This window comes from Centruroides vittatus, unplaced genomic scaffold (genome assembly GCF_030686945.1).
Source record: "Centruroides vittatus isolate TY-2023 unplaced genomic scaffold, ASM3068694v2 contig_350, whole genome shotgun sequence".
NCBI classification, from domain to species: Eukaryota; Metazoa; Arthropoda; class Arachnida; order Scorpiones; family Buthidae; genus Centruroides; species Centruroides vittatus.
In genome coordinates, this window is record NW_027122173.1 from 1,264,837 (window position 1) to 1,288,059 (window position 23,223).

A 23,223-nucleotide genomic window follows, 5' to 3' on the forward strand; every position below is an offset into this window, starting at 1 on the left:
CCAGATACTCTGGGCAGAAGCCTGTAGGTTAATGGAGCAGTTTTTTCATGATGTTGTGCATTATGGCTGGTACTGAACCTCTACATCATCTTTATAACCCTGCAAATGCCTTTGAAAGATAAATTACTTTCTCTTGCAATCATCATGATACTTTTCCCCAGCATGACAATCACTAAAAATTTCAGTTCTCACACTTTCAGGAAGTTCTCCAGTTTTCAATATCTTATGGCTTTATTATTGTTCTCAAAATTGCCCAACACGGCATAACTTTACTGAAGCTTCACCTATGTGCTCTCTAGCAATGCTAGAATGACTTTGACTAATCAGGTTAATTCTTCCTTGAATTTGTTAGATGATTTATGGATGTGACTATTTACTTTTGAACACATAATTTTAGCTTGCTTAGGCATTGCTTAGGCTCTTTGAATTTTGAAATCATTATTTGTCAAAACTAATATAATTGATATTAGTGCTCTAAGTATTTGCATAGTTTCGTATACCACTGTTAGTAAATTTTTATTAGTAATGTATAAAAACTGCATTTAGTGTTTACATTTGTTATTATTTCACCTGACCACTTTTGATTTCCACTGTAGTTATAATGATAAGCAGTCATTTCTTTGCATTTCTTTTCGATCCTCCTAAAATGCATTTTTGCTGTATTAAGATATCTCTCCACAGGGTTATCTCCTCACAGGTTATTATGGTCTAAAAGTTTTTTACTTCACTTTTTTTTCACAAACCCATACAGAAACCTGGACTAGAGTAATACAGCCAAAATGCACTTTTGGAAGATCTAAAAAATTGTAAAGAAATTGTTACTTATCAGTAACCAATTTATATTATTACTAGCTATAAATAGCCTCAATGTATGATAAGCCTTTAAATATAATGAAATATAGTATTTGATCAAATAAATTTCAAAAATTATTATTTCTTTCATGAAGTTAGGTGGAATAATAGCTCCTAATGATGAAAGTTGTCATCTTGATGAAAATGGTTATTATACAGAAAGCTTAAGTCAGGTAAGAAAAATAATTACTTTCATTTGAAATAATCATACTGTAATTAAGATGATATAACTTAGATGATTTTTCTGATTTACAGAATAATTATCACTCATATGATAACATTAAAAATATTTTATTAATTTATTTAAATTTAAAACATAAATTGTCCTTAATCATTATTATTGTTTGATTGAATGAAAACAGTGCCTTCTTTAAAACAAAACAATAAATTCCTACAAATAAGGGCTGTCCATAAACTATATAATGCTGATATGGGTGGTGGATATACAGATAATTGTTACAATGTATTATAGGGAGTATGTGTTCACAAAAATGTCACTTAATACTGAGGTTTCAATTCTCGGGTAATAGACTGATTTGTTTTTGTATCTAAAGTGTTGCATAGCAAACTGTATGATTTATGTACAGTATTCATGTAATTAGTTAGTAATGTAATTAATGCAATGTTCACTACCCCATGCTGCATATTATTCTTTGGTATAATTAAGGAGGTTGATGGACATTGGCGTAGCCAGGGTTTTGTTATGGGGTGGCCTAGTAGAAGCTGTAATTTTCTGGGGAGAGGCACCAGGTTAACTGGAGGGGCCATGCCCACCCATGCCCTTTCCTGGCTACGCCCATGTTGATGGAGGATATTGTTATATAAATTTTGGAGTAGACATCATTACAGGAGTGAAAGACAGTACTTGAGAAGTATAAAGATAACATTATATAATTTATGGACAGTCCTTAATGATTATATTTAAGAGTTGTCATAATATGATTTCCAACAAGATGTTATTTCTTTTGTTAGTATCTTATAATTTTGTGAAATAAAAGCCTAATATAGGTATCTGTTGTACAACATGACATTTCTACAACACGGTTTAATTCTAACATGATTCGAAACTCGGAGAAATCCCCCATACAACATGGTTTTGCTCTAACACAGTTCAAGAATTTGGGAAATCCTCCATACAAAATTTTTCAATTTTTAAGTGCAAATTCTGTTGCTCAATATTTTTTTTTATTCAAGTAAGTATGCACGTTGTCTCAAATTTGCACACGAATTTTAAAATATTGAAATTTTTAATTTGTTTTGTGCTTTTTGTCAGGTTCACCTTAATAAAACTGATAGTACAATTTTTTTCTTCCTCATCTTAGTTTTCTTATCAACCAGGCGTCGTCGTCATTGCTTTCAGACTTTAGCCTTTAAGACTGTCCCTGTGTTTTGTTTTTATAGATTAATTTTCATATTTAGTAAAGTTTATTTAAGCATTTTTAGGTAAGCACTATTAAACATTTTTAACTGTAGGTAAGTAACCATTTACAAAAATGACAAATGGAATACAGCAGTATGTTGATACTCAAACTGTTCCCAACTTGAATAACTTGGTATTCAAACACAAATTCTGGAAAAAATTGCTTGATACTCAACTGAACAAATGCAACCAACTAGAACAAATTTTCAATTAATAACATATTTTTATTTTTATTTTGTCATCCATAAAAATTTTTTATGATAAAAATTTAAAAACAGAAGATGTTGCTGATATTTCTGATCAAGATCAACAAAAAAGCTGACGATGATGATATTTTGTAAAAAGAAAATACCCTCATTTAACTAAAACTAATATTAACACATAATATAGTATTTTTAATTGGAATTGTTAATTAATTATTGAGTGGAAATAAATTATTGATTGTTTTAATAAACATATTTTTCTTAGTAATGAAAAAGAGTAGTATACTTTTTTTAATTTTTAGAACCTAACTCTGTGTTTTGCATTAGTCCTTTTTTCATATAGCATGGGTTTGCATAACACAACACATTTTTGGAACCTAACTACCATGTTATATAAAGGATACCTGTACCATTTGTATACATTAACAAATTCACATATAATTCAGAAGAAAATCATTATTATTGTATGTCCATAAATTTTTTAGATTTTTTTAATCTTAAAATATACACTTAACCTTTTATTTACATAGTGGATTAGTTCCATGTAAAATTGAAATTGTGTAAACAAAACCTGTTATTGGAAATAGAGGAATAAATTTCAAGGTTCTATTTTTTATTCACCAAAATAAAATAAAAGAAAATTAAATTTTATTTTGTATCTTCTTGGGTTAAACGATTTTGGCTGGTAAAGAAACAATTTTCTTTTTCTGTTTTTTACTATAACACCAAAAATATCTTTAAAATCCAGTTCAACATATAATAAAACTTTGAGAAATATATAAACTGACAAACATTTTTGATCCTAATTGGATCATCTTTGTTTCAATGTTTTTTATAAATGAGAAATATTTAAACTGACAAAACTATTTGTCAGTTTATATATTTCTCACTGTTTGATTATATGTTAGACTGGATTTTAAAGATATTTGTGATGTTATAATGATTACAGATATCCACTTTTAAGAGGCTACCATACCTGATTTTTATTTGAAAATTTTACCTCATTTCTGTTACTAGTTTCTTCAAAGATTTTTTTTTACTGATTACTTTATTGAAGATATTTCTTTTGTTTCGTTTTTTGAACTCTTTCTGCTCTGTGGGTACTAACAGGACCTTCTTAGAAAATCCATTATGGATTTTATCAGGCCCACAATGAGGGAGCCAGGTTGTGAAGCATAGGGGCCCAACATATCCAGATGGACAACACTGAAAAATGCTTGGAGTTTTTTGATCTGTCCAGATTTGATCCCAGATTTCCGGAGCAGTAGGTTGCAATCTTAATTGCTCGGCCATTCAGCTATATTTATGGTCTTGTCTCAATAAAATTTGTTGTCAAAGCTTATTTTTTATTTCCCTATAATTTTTTTTATAAATTTTATGATACTGAACTGAGTTTGATGCATCTGATGTGAAGTTGTGATTTAGTGCAAATTGGAGAATCTCCTCTCTTTGAACATGTATGTTAAAAGTAGCAGTGACTTAATTGAGTCATAATAGTTGGCATAGGCTAAAGTGATCAGACAGCCTGAATTAGATGGGTCAGTCCCACTTTTTAATATGTTGCGCCAATTTTAAAAATGTCTTGATTTTTGAAACTGCATGAAAAATGTCCCCCTTTTAAACTGTTTTGCAATTACATTCAAGAATAGTTAATATTTATTGCATAAATTGTAAGACAAAAATGAATTGAATACAAGTTATACATAAAAATTTTAATATTAAATTTATAGAAACATTGGTTCAATTAGTAATTGCAACTCTTGTCTGACAAAGAAGAGTTAATATGTACTGTATCACTTGCAAATACTGTGGTATTTTGCACATAAAACACATCGGTATTTCACAATAACTTGATTACACTAAAGTAAATGTGCAGGTAATGGTGTACAAATGGCTATTACTGATGATAATACACTCATCTATAATATTTATCTGCAAAATGAGACACAGTACTTACAAATCAGAAGAAGGGAGGAGGAGGAAGAATAGGAAGTGAAAATGGATCTGAAAAGGCGTGGCTGGTCACAACTAAATGCTACCTTTGAAAATTCACATTCTTTTCAGTTATGATGATCTGATTCCTTGAAACTCCACTGTTAGATTCCCTTGAACAGTTACCAGTTGATATATCTGGTACAGTCATCATTGCATTGAAGGCAGACAAAATAATGCCTTGATACATTTTTCCAAAGTATTTACTTTATTAGGAATGTTAATAGCAAAGTTATTCAGACTACATTGTTGCTGTTGGAAAAATTCTCTCTGCTATTGCAATCTTGCATAATTTGTCTCTATAAAGGATTTCAAATCTTGCATATCTCAGAAAATAATCCCTTTTATTAGCTGCTTTTTCCCTTTATAACCAACCTGAACAATCAGATGTTCTCTTTGGTGGAAATGTCATTCAAGCAGAAAAGACAATTAATGATCAGCCAGTTTCCAATAGAACAAAGAAACTTAGAATAGATGCACATAAAGAACATAATTTATACTATATAAAAACACAAAACTGTCATACTGCATTAAATGGCAATTAAGCACAATACAGTGATACATTACAGTGAATACTCATAACATTTAAGATTGTGAAAGTGTATTATTCTTACCAAAAACAATATATTTTATGTACTTTATTGTTATTTTATGATTTTATCACTTGACAATAATGATGACAATTTTTTAAAATTTTTTAATTAGGATTATCCATCTTTAAGCCAAATTAATAAGATACTTGTCGAGAATAAAATTAATGTTATATTTGCTGTCCCAGAGCAAAAAATACCACTCTATAATATTCTTAGTTCAAAAATTGAAGCATCATATGCAGGAAAATTATTAAAAGATTCTTCAAATATAGTTCATTTAATTCAAGGTCAATATAATGTAAGTTTATCTTACTGTTTATTTAAGTTTTTATATTATTTCAATTTTCTGAATTTCTGAATTTTAAGTATTTCACTCTTAATTTTCAATTATAGAAAATTAGGTCAAAGGTTATATTGAAAAATAGTTCTAATGAATTTATAAAAGTGACTTATGTTTCAAAATGTTTAGGGTAAGTATTGTAATTATTTAATTAAAATAAACTTTTTCTAAACAATATTAATCAAAGAAGAAAAAATACTTTTATTCAGCAGACGTGTTTACTTTAATAAATGGTGTCAACCTGTTTAATAGTTGCTCTTAGATTACATAAGAACTTGGATAGAATGCAATTATATAAAATTCAAAAATTGTTAACATTTAAGAAATTAGAATACAAAATTTTAATATCAAATAATAATGAAAGAAAAATCTAAATATAATGCATTAAATTTAAAATTAATAACTGATAAAAATAAAATAATGAAGATATTGATTGACATTTAAAGGTGGCTCCACATTTGGTATTCACTGAATGTTGAGCAAACATTTAGCCAGTACCCAGTAGTGGATGACTTATCATGACTAATATTTGGTATTCACCGTTTCCCACTCCTTGTTGGTATATTGTGCTAAATCAAAGGGGACAAATAGGTATTTATTTGGCAATTGATAAATATCAAATGAGTGGAACTACCTTAATGGTAATGAACTTAATATGAAGTATGGTTTATGAAAATACACTTTATCTGATACATAGACATTTTTATTACAAGTATACAGTTTCAACATTTATTGAGTTAATATTGGGTTGGTATACAAAGTTCTTAGGAAAGTTCCTTCACCCCTTATGACTTTTAAACCATCTGTCATAGCACCATGCAAGAAATTGGCACCTATAGGAAAGTGACCATGAGTAATCCACTGAATGCGATTTTAGTGCCTCTAATAGCAAAATACAGAAATAAAGAAAATTTACTCAGAAACTATGAGAGATAAGCAAAAATGTCCAATTACATAATGAAATAGCTGTTTAATTAATACAAAATTATACTTTGTTTAGCAGAAACACTTACAGGAAAGAGCGGAAAAGACTAACAAAGTAATAAACATTTATGCACAAAACAACACAGATGTAATGCAAAGTTCAAGCAGCACAGATGCAACTAACTTTCCAAGTACTCTACTCAGTGCAGTAACTAGGCAGGTGCAACAGGTACATCCGTACAGGGCCCACTTGGAAGGGGGCCCAAAATGCATGTATTTTGTTTTATTATTTTCCCAAATCTAATTAATTAAGGGGCCTAAATGCAAATTCTTGCACAGGGCACAGGAATGGCTAGTTATGGCACTGAGTCTACTATACATAGTGTTCAAAATGTGCACCCTCAGCAATGATGCACTTCTGGATTTACGAGAGAACTGCATCTCAAACAGTATGCAGCATTGAAAGGGGTATTACAGAATTACAGGTGTTGATGATGCATTTCTTTAAATCTGCCATAGTGGAAGGTACTGTACACTTGATCTTTCAGATATCTCCAAAAGAAGTCCATCAATGTTAAGTCAGGTGATTGTGGTAACCATTCTGTACAACCACCATACCCAATAACTCTCTTGCCAAACATGCGAAGTAAGTACAAATCTCACTAACCTTGAAAATTAGTCCAGCTGTTTTCAAAATTATCACCTTTTTCATGTTTTCAACCTACTCTGGAGGTCTTCATCAGAAAATTCAAACAATAGAATGTTCATTGAATCTTTGAACAGGAATATTTACTTTTAAATTGGCTGTCATGCACATATTATGCAATGCATGGATAGGCAGTTCATAAGGCACTATCAAAGCATGCCTTACCATGCTTTCAAAATTGCTCTTTCATCCTTGTTAACATAATTTCTGCTCTGTTTGTCTTCAAATTTCAAGAGCTTCCATCTCTCTAATATATTCCCCATATATGGATGTTTTTAACATGGAGGCTTGTTGAAATAATGGGATTATCCCTGTTACCAATGCATAGACAGAGAGGATGGTGAGTTTTTCCATGATGAATATTGTATTTGTGTTCCTTAAGATGTTTGGATAGCAATCGTTTGGTAGAGCTGAAACAGATCAGAACTCTTTCAGACCTGTCATCCCTAAGGGGAATGGCATATATTCTTTATATAATCCTTATTTAACAGGTTTTTCACATTGCTTAGTAAAGTGAAAATGGTTGAATTTTGCTTGTATGTGATGCTATCTATGTCTTATCTGGTTATATATAGGAGTTAAAATGAGATTATGTTATACTACTAAGCAGTCTTTCTTCTTATTCTCCTCTGGTTATGCTGTATCACATTGTTCCTGACCTTTAGCCACAAGTTTACTATTAATGTTCTCAACGAGTCACTAAGAAATCTGTGATTGATCGCTATGTTCTTAATACTGTATATCTCAAGTTGCATGTCCACCTGCTGGTGCAGTGGGTATTTGCTCTCACTGTGAATGCAGTCATTTTATAACATTACAGATCATGGGAATCTGCTGGAATATAAATTGGCTCAAATTCAGGTTTGTGGTGTACAGTGGTTTGAATAATACCTCATTCCAAATAAATAAATAGATCTAGGAAATAATACCTCTCTTTCACTTGTTTAATCAACTTTTAACCCATATGGCTTATCATTTATGCATTGTAGAAATGCCTCTGCTTGTGATCTGTTCTTCCATATAATGAGTATGTCATTGATGTATCTCCTATATTATGCTATGTGATGTTTGACAGAAAAGAAGAAATGACATCCTGGTCAAGCTGGTGTGTAATGAATTCACAGAGGTCTCTGAGATGGGGCCTCTGTTACTTGTCTTTCTTCAGTTTTGTTCTAAAATTTACTTACAACAGACAGGAGGCTTGATAATTATTCTGAATTGTTTTATTCAACAGAGATATTGGTGTGTGTAAAAACTTGATTTTTCCACTGTTAAAATTTTGCTTGTGTTCAGACAGTCTAGTTACAGTCAAATCTGTCTATGATGGAATCCACTGAACCAAGTGATCATAGTAGACAGGTTCCACTGTATACAGGTTATCTACTACACAAAATGAAATGTCTTGCTTATCTTAGAGGTGAGGAGAGATTAAATTGCTTTATGAAAGACATGCAAAACACTGCTTTATTACAATAACAAAATTTTGTACATTCCTCTTAATGCAGATAGGATATTTAGGGTTTGAAGTAGCAGTCAAGTAAAGCATTCTGCAATAAACTTCTCTTGTAAACTTGCTCTTCAGCTATAATTTTTGCTTTACCAGCCAGATGAAGCAGCTCTGAGTCATTTTGACTATGAGCAAAGTCTTGATGCTCTGTGTTGTGCTTCAGAGCATGATGGCACTGTAAGTTTTCAGACTCAATTCTGTGCAAGGAGCCACATCAGCATCAGTCTCCATCTCTTTATCTTTGTCTTCTTGATGCTAATGATCATTCACAATATGCACTATGTTCTCTAAATCATTTTCAGTTTCAACTTCACTATCAGTTCTTACATAATCTTCAGCATGGATATTCCCAAAGTTAGCATGATTTCTTGCAGTGTTCTGATGCTGACACCATCTTCATTGCTAATTTTAGACACTTCCTCCTCCTCATTTTATAGAATGATTACTTACTTGCAAGCAACAATCAAATCTTACTTTTGCTTTTCAAAAGTAAGATTTGATTGTTGCTGGTGGCACTGTCCTGAGTGTTTCTGCTATCCACGGTGTTGCATCCAGTACAAGTATTTATTGGGCAATCTCAGCTACATATGAACTGAATTCTATCTTTGTAACGACCAATTGCAAAACCAGTTGGTGATAGTTTAGCTTGATGCATTTTATCACACACAAGTCTAAGGGCTACATGACGCATTTTGTTCCAGCAGGAAACCATGCAAGACACATGTTTGACAATTCATTATGAGGGTGGCATGTTGCATTGTCCAAGAACAGAAGAATAGGGCAATTCTGACTCTTATCATTAAATCTTTTGAGCCATTCTTCCGTCAAATCTGCCATTATCCACGCCTTTCTGTTTGATTTCCCTATCACGGGAAGCTTTCTGATATTCATGTTCTTGAAACATCTGGGCCTAGCTGATTTTTCTATGATGACAGGTTTCTCTGTTATAGTGTCTTGGAATCACTGAGAGATTCAGACTTAGTGTTGGATAAGGATACTAAGGGCTGCACAAAAAAAAATAGATCACATGCTAAGCAATTTTAAACAATCACTTTATGATACTGACGTTCATGTACAGCACACAGATTTAACCTTTCTTCCATTGGCACTAGCGTAACACTCACTAGGGGCTTAACACCCTATAACTCTAATATACTTATTACTAGGAATAACAATGATACTTAAACTAACAAAGATATTTACAATATTTACAGTGACAATCACATGTTGGCATCCATTAATACACACTTATCGTTGCTAGCGTATTCCATTGTCTGTTGTTACTAGTGGATCGCAGTACAAATTGATACCTGACAATTAATAAAGAAAACACCAAAATAACCTCAGATACAGGTTATTTCCTTAACCTTTTTCAACATCCACAAAGGTCTCTGGACTTGATGATCAATTGTTCCCAGATGCAAGTGGATTCTCTTCTCAAACAAAAGTCTGTTATATCGTCCTGCAGCATCCAGAGAATTGCTTGGCGTTGATAAAAATTTAATGGTTTCAAAAATTATTCCAAATCCTGAATATACAAATATTCACGCTTACAAACTACGATATTCAAATTAACTGGGACCAGTCGTTACAATACAACTGACGGGTTCCCAAGTACCAACAAACAAAGAGCTTACTATAGCTTAGGTTTAACTTAACTAAATTATACTAATATCAGGCCCAAAATTTAGAGTAAGATATAAGAGTCATAGAATTATAGGAATTGTACAGAATGAAAAGTTCAAAGGGGTGACTGGCAATAATAAAAGAAAACCTCAGATCCGTTCCTTAATAATTGTCTTCTTTACGTACTCATCCTCATGTATCCTTCGTCCTGCTTTCCTCTCTTCCCAAAAAGTGTGTTCTTTATTCCCATTCGATTCTCCCTCCCTCCTCTGCCAGTAACCCCTCAACAGATCGGGTGTCACCCCCTTTTGTTTTATAACAGTTCGGACCACATGGGTCAACTAACTACAGTGTGGTTAGGGAAACAGAAGCCAGAAGTACAGTTTTACCGCAGGAAGGTGGTATAAGAAAAATAAAGAAAAATAAATAATAACGCTTAATAAAGCCACAGTTCTATCTTCCAAGTTGTAGACAGTCTACAACTTGTTGTAAACAAATAATATCAGTTTGTAGCAGTTTTCAAAAACTGTGAAATGAAAGAAGAAAATATGTATATTTTATTTTCTATTGTACATAGACAACTAAGATTTATATTACACTAGTTTATACAAAGTCAAATACAAAAGAGTTCATATTCTGATCTCAAATGGCTGAAGGTTTATATAGGGGTTACTAGGAGTTTATGGTTAGGATTCCTATAAAGTTTTAGTTTTGAAAACACTATGTTCATGTTCTTCCATGGTCTTCTAGAATCTCTGACATGGCCTCAATCAAGAATATTAAGCAGTATTTAAAGAGTGAAGTGAATCAGCATAAACTCTAACCCTTCTGGCAGAATGGGTCAGAAGTCATTAGAAAAACTGTGGATTAGCAGAATTAATGCTTCATAGAATTGCTGAATTAATTTAAGAATATGGGAAGTGACAAAATTTTAACATTTAGATATTAACTTACAACTTTTCAGTTTTGTAGATTTCTGATTTGGATCCAATTAATGATTTTAAGCATTTAGAGTGCATGCCAAAAAATAAAACTTGGAAATAACTTAAAAATGTTAATTGTTTGCTTACTGTAATATTTTTCCAATTTTTACATCATTATTCATCTGTGCAAGTCTAATGTTAGCAATATGTGCATACACAAGAGTTTGAACTCCATTGTATTTGACTTTGTATGTATCTCATTACGTTTTATAGTTTTCTATAGTTTTATATTAATGTTTTGTTATCCTTTTAGAGATAATGCAAAAGAGACAAATGTTTGTGAAAATATGACTGTGGGCACAACAGTAAGTTAATATTTTATACCATACAGTAGAGCATCATTTATCCGAAAGCCAGTTAACCAAAAGCTTTCCAGTCGGACTGTGTCGTGCTGAATCAAACGTTTTTGATACTAGATTAACTTCTAAAGTATAATTTTTTTGTTTTTATATTTTTCAATATATTTATTTTGTTTGTACAAAATAAATTAATAATTTTTAATGATACAATAGCATCGATTATTATTATAAAAATTTTTGTTGGGCTTAAAATCGACGAAAATTCAACACAAAACGACATGCAACGGAGAAAAATTCAACACAAAGTGATACGCAACGGAGGAAATTTTCAACATTGGATAGGTTAATATATTTTTCGTACATAATTGGTTATCTGAAAAAATCAGTTATCCGAACAACCCCAGTCCCCAATTGATTCGGATAAACGATGCTTTACTGTATTTCAAAATGATTTTTCTTTAAGCTTGGTTCTAACTGTCATTCAAACCACTATGAATTGTTGGGTTCAAAAATTATAAAACCTAATATATAATCTGACATGATATTTTTTAATTTTTATTCTATATACACTCTGGTGAAGAAATTACAAATATCACACACAATTTATTGACAACTAGTTGAAAGTATGACTCCATACGCATTATTTCTTCTGCATCCAGAAACAAAAATGGCTCTTCCTTTCATTTGTCTGTTTTTATATACTTACACACTTCCTGTGGGTCTCATTGTGCCCTTCTGTGAGATGTAGTTTGCTTCTGCAACAGAGTGAACAAAACAAAATATTGTTTGTATCATACTTTGTGACACAAACTAAGTTAAGACATGATTGAGTGGTGGAATTAACTGAAGTTCATCAAAAGTTGAAATATTTTCAAATTCTAATGAACTAGTCATTTGTATATATTTTGTAATGGTTTGTTTGTCAATGTAAACCTATCTTTGCTTATTTAAAATAAAAAGTTATCTAATACTCTAAGTGTAAAATTAAATTTAAAATACATATAAAATCATTTTAAAATATTGCATGGAGTTGAGATAGATACAGTATTAAGAATAGTGATAAATATGAATTTATGTTTGACAGTTCTCAAATTATGTAATATAGAAAATTTTGAAAATTGCCTTTAACATTCCTATAATTAAGATATACTAAAACTAAAAATCTATTGATAAAAATGTTTAATTATTTTTTATAAAATGTTTCAGGTTGATTTTGATATAACAGTGGAATTGCTTTCATGCCCACAAAATTCAAGTTTGTGGAAAACCAATGTTGAGATTTCGCCAATTGGCTTACAGGAATATTTGCAAGTTGATGTTGACATGTTATGTGAATGTGATTGTGAAAAACCAGAAAATGAGGTATCTAATTTTGTAATTTATATGCTGATTCACTTATTAATCACATTTTTTCATGGATGAGGACAATCCATACTTTTCCATGAAAACTAAATAAGGAGGAAGCATTTTTTTACTTCTGTAACTATTTTAAGATTCAGTCTTAGAACTTTTTTCATCTTATCTTCAAAAGCAGTTAATTTTATACTATTGTAATTTAGAGATAATAAAATAACATGAATTAATGATTAATGTTTTATTATTTTAGATTGTGAAAAGTGAAAATTGTTCATATGCCGGAACTTTTGAATGTGGTATATGTACTTGTGAAAAAAATCACTATGGTAAAGAATGTGAATGTGATGAAATTCAGCATAGCAAATTATTTCAGTGTCAACAGTAAGTTTGTTAAAAATAAATCAATTTCAAACTTAAGATTTTATGCATCTTGATGATAAATTTTATGAATTTATTTATATGATTTCTAATGGAAGATGTTAGTTATTAATTATATAAATTTATTTTCAAAACAGAACAAATACTTCAGAATTGTGTTCAGGAAGAGGCGAATGTATTTGTGGAGAATGTGATTGTTATGCTGGTCCTGTAAGTATCAAATGAATATACAGAGGGTGATTGGTTAATGAACAGTTTGGACAGTGAACAAATTGGATAACGAACACTTTCATGAAAGATTTTTATGTTCGGACAATGAACACTTCACAGAACAAACACAAAAAGAAGTGACATAAAATAACGAATACTGATTGGTTTTTTCTTGTCTCCAGGTAATAATTCTAAACATTTCAGAGTGTGGGAGATGCTCAACCCGATACTAATCAGATATTATTCCTCCAAACTTTAAAACTCTCCATTGTAATTCCAGCTTTTTGTTTACCTTTCCGACAAATAATTTTTATAGTCTTTTCAAGACTGTTGGGCACTTGTTAAGTTTTGTGTCGGTTTTTATTTTCTAAAGTTGAGAGTTTAACTGTCCTATCAGATATTCGTTAATGGTTTAACACCAAAATTTCAAATTTAATTCGGGCCTCACATTTACATAATTCTTTAGTGCACTAGTGTGAGGACCCGAACGGGGGTTGACTGGGAGGTCCAAATGGAGGTGTTAACAAGATCTTAAAAATCTCCCTTTACAACGCAAAGGGACGAAATTAAAGATCTAAATTACACAATGGAAGTTTTTTTTGAAATATTTAAAACAATGGAAAGGAATAAAGTCGAGGAACACGCGACGAGAGAGGAATCATATTCAGTCGCAACGTCGACCTCTCCCGCTCCTTCCATCGGGTTTTGAATTGGCACCAAGTGACAATGAGAGATCAATGGAGAGGCAACTTGGGGGAAAAACATTATAAAACCATCGTTTTCAAGGACATTTTTGGTTCTTGGATGCGTGAGTTTCCTCTCTTGGTCGTGTGTGCTCTCGAAACATTGGAATAAAGGAACCCTTTCGGACCCGGAGGAAGCATCGTCAATTACAGTCTCCTAGCTATCTCCAGATTGTCGGTTCGCCCGGAGAGAAGCAGCCGAAAGACGTGCTATACGCCCCGGGGCCTATGAATATTTCGCCGTCTGTGTCGAACTACAAGTCACATAGACACGAACATTTGTCGAACTCTTTTTGGACAATTATTCTCACGCTTTGTGTGGTTCTACCTCATCAAACAAGAGCAAATTGTAAGGAAATTTCTATGTTTATTAAACAGTTATTGATGGTAAACCTGTCTCAGTGAGTCTTGCTGCGCCCACCCGACCAATTGACCACTCGGCTGTCGAGACAACTTCTCACTCCAATCGGCAAACTTCACACTAGTTGATTTCTGTTCACTGAATTTTTGTGAGTGCTTTTCTGAACTCTTATTTCAAAAAAACAATATTGATAATAAAGACAATTGATAATATTATGAAGCTGAAAAAGAGTCAAGTGTCAAGAACCGTGCTCACCTTAGAAACCAAGCATGTGATAATAGCCAAGGTAGAGGTTGGTTGGTTGGTTAAAGTTTATTGGCACAAGGGCCACATAGGCCAAGCTGCGCCACAACATACGGTATATATATGTACATAAATAACAATAAAAATGAACAAAACAAAAAACAAGAAACCAATAACAAAAATATACAACAGTTAAACTGTGTATAACAACAACATGTATATGGATATAAATAAATAAATAATTAAATTTCTTTATAAATATTTGTAACTTTTAGAAAGTTCAATAATTTATCAACATTTGGCCTCTGGCCCAAAATCTCTTTAAAACTTGCATTTCCAAAATGCTGCCTACGAATCCGTTCAGAGGCGATGCAATTGCTCAGTATGTGCTTAACACTTACATTACAGTTGCAATACTGACATACAGGCTGGTCATCACCCTTCAAAAGGTATTGATGAGTCAGTCGAGTATGTCCAATTCTCAAACGAGTAAGAATGACCTCAGATCTCCTGTCATAAGGTTTCTTCTGTGTCCAATTTTCTATCACAGGTTTGATCTCGTGTAGTTTATTGTGGACTTGTGCGTTCCACACATTTTGCCATCTCTCCTCTAGTCGTTTTTTAACAACTAGCTTCAAGTCACCTCCTTCAATATGCATTGTATGCTGAGAAGGACTTGCTGACTTTGCAGCTGCGTCAGCTTCTTCATTCCCTCTTATACCTACATGGCCTGGGACCCAACAAAATTTTATAGAGAAATTCCTCGCAAAAAGATGGCAAATCAGCTTACGAATTTTAATCACTATGGAGTGAAAACTAGGTTCATACGAGATCAAAGCCTGAAGTGCACTAACTGAGTCAGTGTAAATCACGCAGCAACGATGACCTTTCCTATTTATATACTTTAGGGCTAAATAAATAGCCTGCAACTCCGCAGTAAAAATGGAGGAATTTGGTGCGATTTGTTCTGCCACAATTTCATTCTGACAGACAAAGGCTGACCCAACGTAATCATCCGATTTAGACCCATCAGTGTATATAGGAATTAAATTCCTGTCACGATGTCGAATTTCAGCAAAGTACTGTCTATACATGTAATCTGAAGTGGATTCCTTAGGAAATTGCTTTAAGCTAAGATCGACATTTATCACAGGGGTTGACCAAGGTGATATACTATAAAGCTCAGGCTGTGAAATGTTGCCCATATCCAGGTCAATCGTGCTGCTGACATTCTCCATTCTTATGCTGAATGTAGGGACACTACTTGGGCGGGCTGCAAATAATCTTATCAGCTGAGTATCTGATACTATACAATCAACTGAAGATTTAATCTGAGATTTCTGCTTAATATAATAGAACAGAGACAACTGCTCTCTCCTGAGAGATAGTGGAGGCTCATAAGCATCCACGTACAAACTTTGAACAGGAGAAGTTCGAAATGCACCAGTGCACAAACGCAATGCTTGATGGTGGATTGGATCCAGCATCCGAAGAGTAGATTCTCGCGTAGAGCCATAGACAACGCTTCCATAGTCCAGCTTAGAGCGAACGAGGGCTCTATATATCCTAAGCATCAAACATTTGTCTGCTCCCCAGGATGAGCAGCACAGTACCTTTAAAAGGTTCAGAGATTTTAAACATCTACTCTTCAAATTGCGCAAGTGTGATAAGAACGTCAGTTTTTGGTCAAACACAACACCCAAAAACTTTGCCTCATTGACTATTGGGATTTTAACCCCATTTAGGTGAATTTCCGGGTCCAGGTGCAAACCACGCCTTCGGCAAAAGTGGATACAGGAGGTCTTCTCTGCATTAAAAGTAAAACCATTGATCTTGGACCAATTGTCTATGCGGTTTAGCGAGGTTTGCAGCTGTCTCTCGATGAAACCCATGTTACTAGACTGGCAGGAGATCTGAAAGTCATCCACATACAGAGTGTGTTTCACACTGGGAGGAAGACACTTAGCTATGCTGTTAATTTTTACTAGGAACAGAGTCACACTCAAAATACAACCTTGAGGAACACCTTCTTCTTGTGTGAAAGGCCTAGAAAAAGTGTTGCCCATCCTGACTTGGAATCTACGATTCTGCAGGAAGTTTTTTATAAAAATTGGCAAATTACCCCGCAATCCGAATTTGTGCAGATCACGGAGTATACCGTATCGCCAGCAGCGATCGTAGGCCTTCTCTATATCAAAAAACACAGACACTAAGTGCTGCCGTCTAACAAACGCTTCGCGTATAGATGTTTCAAGAATTACTAAATTGTCTGTGGTACTTCTGTTCCTACGGAATCCACTCTGATGTGGTGAAAAGTAGTTCTTTTCCTCTAAGAGGAACATCAGGCGTCTGTTTACCATTCTCTCGAAAAGTTTGCAGAGACAACTAGTCAGAGAAATTGGTCTATAATTAGAGGGATTCTTGTGGTCTTTACCTGGCTTGGGTATGGGAATGATGATAGATAGCCTCCAAGAGTCTGGAAAAGTATGTTCTGTCCATATTCTGTTAAACAGATTCAGAAGATTACTGAGGGAATTGTCTGATAGATTTTTAATCATGCTGTAGTGGATTTTATCCGGGCCTACAGCAGTATTCCCCGAGCGAGAGATTGCTGTACATAGTTCTATTCTGCTGAATGGCACATTATATTCCTCATTAGATGGAGAGTGGAAGTTTAGATATTGTTTTTCAGATTGCACTTTGTAAGCCTGAAAATCCTTTGTATACATAATATTGCTGGATGAGGACGAAAATGTTTCACCCAAACAATCAGCAATACCTTTTATGTCACTGATTATTGTGCCATTATTTTCCAGCATGGACAGAGAGTGAGAAGCATATTTCCCGTTAATTTTATGGATTTTATCCCAGACCGCTTTTGAGCTGGTGGAAGATGTTATGCTAGATACATACTTCCTCCAAGAATCCCTTTGGCTTTGCCTCCTTATTTTTCTGGCATTTGCCTTTGCTTTTTTAAAAGCTATCAAATTCTCAGCAGTGGGGTATCTTCTGAAGATCCCCCATGCTTTCTTTTGTTTTTTAAATGCTACCTCACAATTCTGATCCCACCATGGTTTCGGATGTTTTGGATATCTGGTTGACGTTTTCCCCATTGTTTTTTCGGCTGCCTGAATAATACTCGATGTGACAACTTCTACTGCATCATTGATATCGGCAGTATTGACCATTTCCTCAGTGATGTTAGCCAAAGAGGAAAATGTAGGCCAATCTGCCGTTTCAAATTTCCAGCGTGGTGGACGGGCTGTTTCACAGCTTTCTCTGCCTCGATATTCTAAAAATATTGGGAAGTGGTCGCTGGAAAGTGGATTACATCCAACCTTCCATGTAAACGCTGAAAACAGATTTGGACTAGCTAATGTCAAATCAATGGCAGTAAATGTTCTTGTTGGGGCGTGGAAGTATGTCACTTCTCCAGTATTAAATAAATACAGTTGGTGATTGCCTATAAATCTCTCAATGGCCCTGCCTCGACGGTTTATGTCGGGACTGCCCCACATTGGGTTGTGGCCATTGAAATCACCGAGTAAAAGGAATGGAGTCGGCAGTTGTTCAACCAAGGCATCCAATTCATCTTCATCGATTCTGACATCTGGTGGCAAGTATATGGAACAAACTGTGACAGTAACGCCAACTGAAATTCTGACTGCCACAGCTTGCAGCTCTGTTGTTATTTGTACCGGTAAGGACGGGATGCGGTTTGAAACCAGTATAGCCACACCTCCGCTGGCACGGTTGTGGCTATCGTCATCCTTACGATAAAGATTGAATCCTTTTAAAGAAATATTTTCTCCAGGTTTCAGATGGGTTTCCTGGAGTGCCACACAGAGAGATGAGGTAGATAATGTCAAGTGTTTAATGTCAGAAAAGTTGTTGCGGAAACCACGACAGTTCCATTGGATTATTTTGTTATCCATTATGTGTTTGAGGCAGCATTCTTCGCAAAAGTGTCCCTCTTCAATTTCACAGAGGATTTTCCTTTTGGAGGTGAGGTTGGTTGTGGCACCTCCATATTATTCTCTTCATCAGAGATATCAGAGAACTCACTCATAGATTGAGCCTCTGATTTTTTAGATTTAGAGAGAGCTGCTTTCACTCTCTGTTTGTTTAGTGGGTTCTTACTTGCCTTCTTAGAACCCAGGTTTCTTGTTGTGACCCCTGTTTTAGGTAGGGGTGCTTTTGCTTTTAAATTCTCTTTTTCTTGTGTTTCTTTTGATGGGATCAGTAGACATTTCGCATGGCAAGTAAGAGATTCTTTCGGAGAAACTGAAATATTCGTTTGAACTGCACATGTCTTTGTGGATTTCAAAACAGCTGCGAATGTCTTCTGTTTCAATGGTGCACTTGAAGTGACCATGCGCCGAGCCTCTGGGTAAGGTATGTTGCTAACTGTTTTCACTCGTTGGATTTCTTTCTCTCTCTGCCATGCAGGGCATTTCCGGGAGTAGGCAGGATGGGCATCTTTGCAATTCACACAGCATGGAGTATTGGTACACTCAGCACTCTGGTGACCTTCACTTCCACACTGTGCACATACGCTCTTTCCTCTGCAGGATGTTTGAGAATGTCCAAACCGCTGGCATTTGAAGCAGCGCAGTGGGTTTGGAACATATGGTCGAACTGGACAGCGCAGATATCCTGCAGTAACAAATGATGGTAATGTTGGCTTTCCAAAAGTGAGAATGAGATGTTTAGTTGGTATCAACTTGCCATCACGACGAATGGAAATGCGTCGGACAGCAGTGACACCTTGATCTGAAAGACCGATCTGGATATCTGATTCATCTTCAGACATCAGATCGACCTCAGATATCACACCACGTGATGAGTTCAAACTTGCGTGTGGTGTGATGGTGACTGTTATGTCTCCTAGAGATGTCATTTTCAAAAGCTTTGCTGACTGTTGAGAGGAGGCTGCTTCTATCAGTAGGTCCCCTGACCTCAATTTTTGTATTTTCTTTAAATGTCCAATAGTTGATTCAAACAACTTTTGAATTAGGAAAGGGGAACACTTAGACATCGGTTTTTCAGTAGTACTATGTACTATGAGATAAATTGGTTGGTTGGAGGAACTGACCTCCTTTGGTTGTGATGCAATGGTGCTTGTGGTTTTTGCTTTTGATGAATCCATGTTTAAAAATAACTATTCAGCTCCTAGTGACCCCACCCACCATGGGGTCCAACAAGGGGATGCCGTCACATGGGAGACTCCCATAGACCGTCACACCAGGGTTTCCCAGGAGCTATACCCTCACAATGCAGTCAAGAAGAGCACATCTTGCCTGACGTGTCCGCCCGGTCTGCATCGATCGGTTGACTCCCAGCCGAGGTCAAGAATGACTCACCGACCAGCCGATTGACTCAAACGGAGCCTGATTTGAGCCTCCCGTTTATCCGAAGCAGGGGCCAAAGCAGTGTGTTGGGGACGTTATGTTGCCCCTCAACTACCAGGATCCCCCTTTCCGGCATACGGGACACCACGCACGGCAAACACGTGGGTGGGCGTTCAGATCCCAGGGATGGTAAAAAGGAGTTTCTAAACCATCTCTGGGAGGTCCCCTCACCACGGACAGGAACCCACATCGAGGGGGCCAAGGTAGAGAGTGGACTGAAGATGTCTGATGGTGCTAGGCAGTATGGCTTGAACAGGTCTACAGTAGGCACAATCTTAGCTAAGAAAGATATAATCAAGAAGACTCAAGCAGCTAAAGGAATAACGAAAATTGCATCTAAGAAACAAAGATGTGCCATCTATAAAAAAAATGAAGAGATTGCTTTTAGTTACTTATTACATGTAAATAAACATAGTAAGAAAGTACCGTATATCTTGGCAGATAAGACAAGGTATAAATTTTCATCAAAGTTTTATAGTTTTAGCATATATCTGTCCTATAAGACGATCTCCAAACTGTCAACGGCCTATGAATTTAGTTTAGATCAGCAATCATCATCTGAATAATAATACTGTATAGCATATATGGAATTATGTCCTATTTGTAATTTTCGAATGAACAAATTTCATTTTCTTGCATCTGGCAGCACTACCTTGCAATTGTTGCAAACATTCACACTGATTTGGCATTCAGGTAATGAATGACCTTGACTTTTCACAAAAACGTCATATGGGCTATTTTATTTTGTGCACATATCCTACTCTCTACTAGTAAATAATTACGGTTTGTCTGTTTTTTTATAACTGTTTTAATTTATATAAATTTCAATCTAATTTTTTTTTTGTATCTGTCCTATAAGACAACCCCGGATTTTGGGGGCTTTTTTATATGTTGTCTTATCTGCCGAGATATACGGTATATAATTTTTATTTATTTTTTGGGGTTTCCAGAACAAATTAATCAAATTCCCACAAAAATCCATGGTAAATCGATAATTGGTTAACGAACAATTCGGATAGCGAACAAAGTCTTGGAATGGATTATATTCGTTAACCAATCACCCACTGTATTAAAAAAATTGATATGATGTTTACATAAATTTAAAAAAATCTATTTCAAGATATATGATTAAAACTTTTGAGTTCACCCAAAATGCTTATTGTTAACTAATTCTCTTAGTTTATTTTTGTGTAATGAAAAAAAGTCTTCAGTACCAAAAACCAAAATTTATTCAAATATCACACTTTAATTGTATATATTCTTGACACTATCATATTATCATCATCAGGAAAATGGAAATAGAATTATCATTCAAATTTTTATCACTGAAAACACACTTATTAAGTGAAAAATAGATTATCTTGATGTGGATTTACATCTTTAATCCTTCTTTTATTATAGAAACAGATTTTACAAATAGTTAAAAGATGATATAATTGACTTTTCTTTATCTTTTATTATTTTTTGTTTCCTGTCAGTACATACTTTATATCATTTGTGTTAACTTTCCTATGTGTGTTTTAAAGAAAAACAATTATCAAACACACACTTGTCTTTTCCTGACATAAAAGTTTAGAAACAAATCCTCTTTCAATATTATTTATGCTCAGTTAAATTCCTGTAAATAGTGTCATTCTGAAAGCAATTCAGTACATTTGCTGTATTTTGTTTTGAAACATTTGGTTGAATTGCATTTTGATGAGTAGGAGAATATAATGAGACAAAGACACCACCCTATGAAAAGTATATAAATTTCTTTTTCTAATAATCCAGAATTCTGTGAATTCTGGATTATTAGACAAGGAATAACGATTTGTTTATAAAGATTATGTATATGAACAGATCATTACAATCCAATTTTTACACATAAGAATCCTCATTCATTGCAATAATAATTAGTACTTATCACTCTGAGTCCAAATTTCATAGCAGTCATTACAATTATAGATGTTTATTGACCAAAAAGTTTTCACATCTGATCTGCTAGCCCAATATCTTTCTTCATTTTTCATCATTTTTGCACCTGACACTCTTCCATTTGTACACCCAGAATCAGGGAATAAACACACTGTCTATTGAACTATATAAATATGCTCAATCAGGTCCTTCTGGGGTTTCTAAAATGTTTCAAACGAGGTGCAACTTTGGAATGTTGTTAACATTCTCAAGTAATGACCTGTGCAATAAAATAAAAACAATAAAAAATACACATATACAAGGTCTGTCCAGAAAAGGTCCAGTTATTGTTAATATAATGAGAATGGTTTGCATGACATTGACATATCCTGGCAGCCAAGGACAGTGAACTGGAATGTGCATGTGTGAATAATGATGACTTCACTGTCCTAGTCAGTAGGGGTGCTAGACACCATTGAATGGGCCACACATGCATGCTGTCACATTCAAAATGATTAAGCAAGTAGAGCAACAAATTTGCACCAAATTTTGCATTAAGTTTGAACATTTCTTTGTGGAAACTATTCAGATGATTCAGAAGGCTTTCTGAGACAATGTGATGATGAATGCAAATAAAATTGTGGCACAAACACTTCAAAGATGGCTGAGAATCTATTGGAAGTAATCTACCTTCTGGAATTGAAGGCTGGCAACAAGCAGAACACGTGAAAACATTGTCACACCCAGAGGGGAGCCAAGGAGTCTATTATGCTCCAACGAAAAAGGGAAACAAACACTAAAAAAATTTTTCAGACCTCATTTCCTAATTAAAATTCATTTTTTGTTTATATTATGCCATATCTTCTATTTCTATACTAATTATGAATTAGTGGTCACATAATGTGAGAATTTTATTGAATTTGCATTAAAAAATTTTTTATCTGTTCAACTCGGCTTCCCCAAGATTAAATCCTGAGTGTGCCACTGCCTGACAATGTTGAATGTGTATGAGCTGCAATTGACAAAGATTGGTGACTGACAGTGCAAGAATTAGCTGATCTGGGGCTTTCAAAAACTACTGTGTCTAAGATTTTGATGTAGGATTTTGGCATGAAACATGTCATGACAAAATTCTTTCTGTGGCTTCTGCTACTGAAGCAGAAGAAACATCATGTTGCAG

At 34.2% G+C, this 23,223-nt stretch overlaps 1 protein-coding gene across 1 annotated transcript in view; it reads left to right on the top strand.

Moving 5' to 3' along the window:
- LOC136974556 (integrin beta-PS-like) overlaps positions 1–23,223 on the top strand; it is a 200,173-nt gene that overhangs the window by 157,659 nt on the left and 19,291 nt on the right. Inside the window, exons 19-25 of the mRNA XM_067269471.1 lie at positions 948–1,025; positions 5,173–5,358; positions 5,454–5,530; positions 11,400–11,451; positions 12,652–12,807; positions 13,052–13,182; positions 13,317–13,389. Of these exons, the coding sequence (XP_067125572.1) occupies positions 948–1,025; positions 5,173–5,358; positions 5,454–5,530; positions 11,400–11,451; positions 12,652–12,807; positions 13,052–13,182; positions 13,317–13,389 (753 nt within the window). The remainder of the gene's footprint in view (positions 1–947; positions 1,026–5,172; positions 5,359–5,453; positions 5,531–11,399; positions 11,452–12,651; positions 12,808–13,051; positions 13,183–13,316; positions 13,390–23,223) is intronic.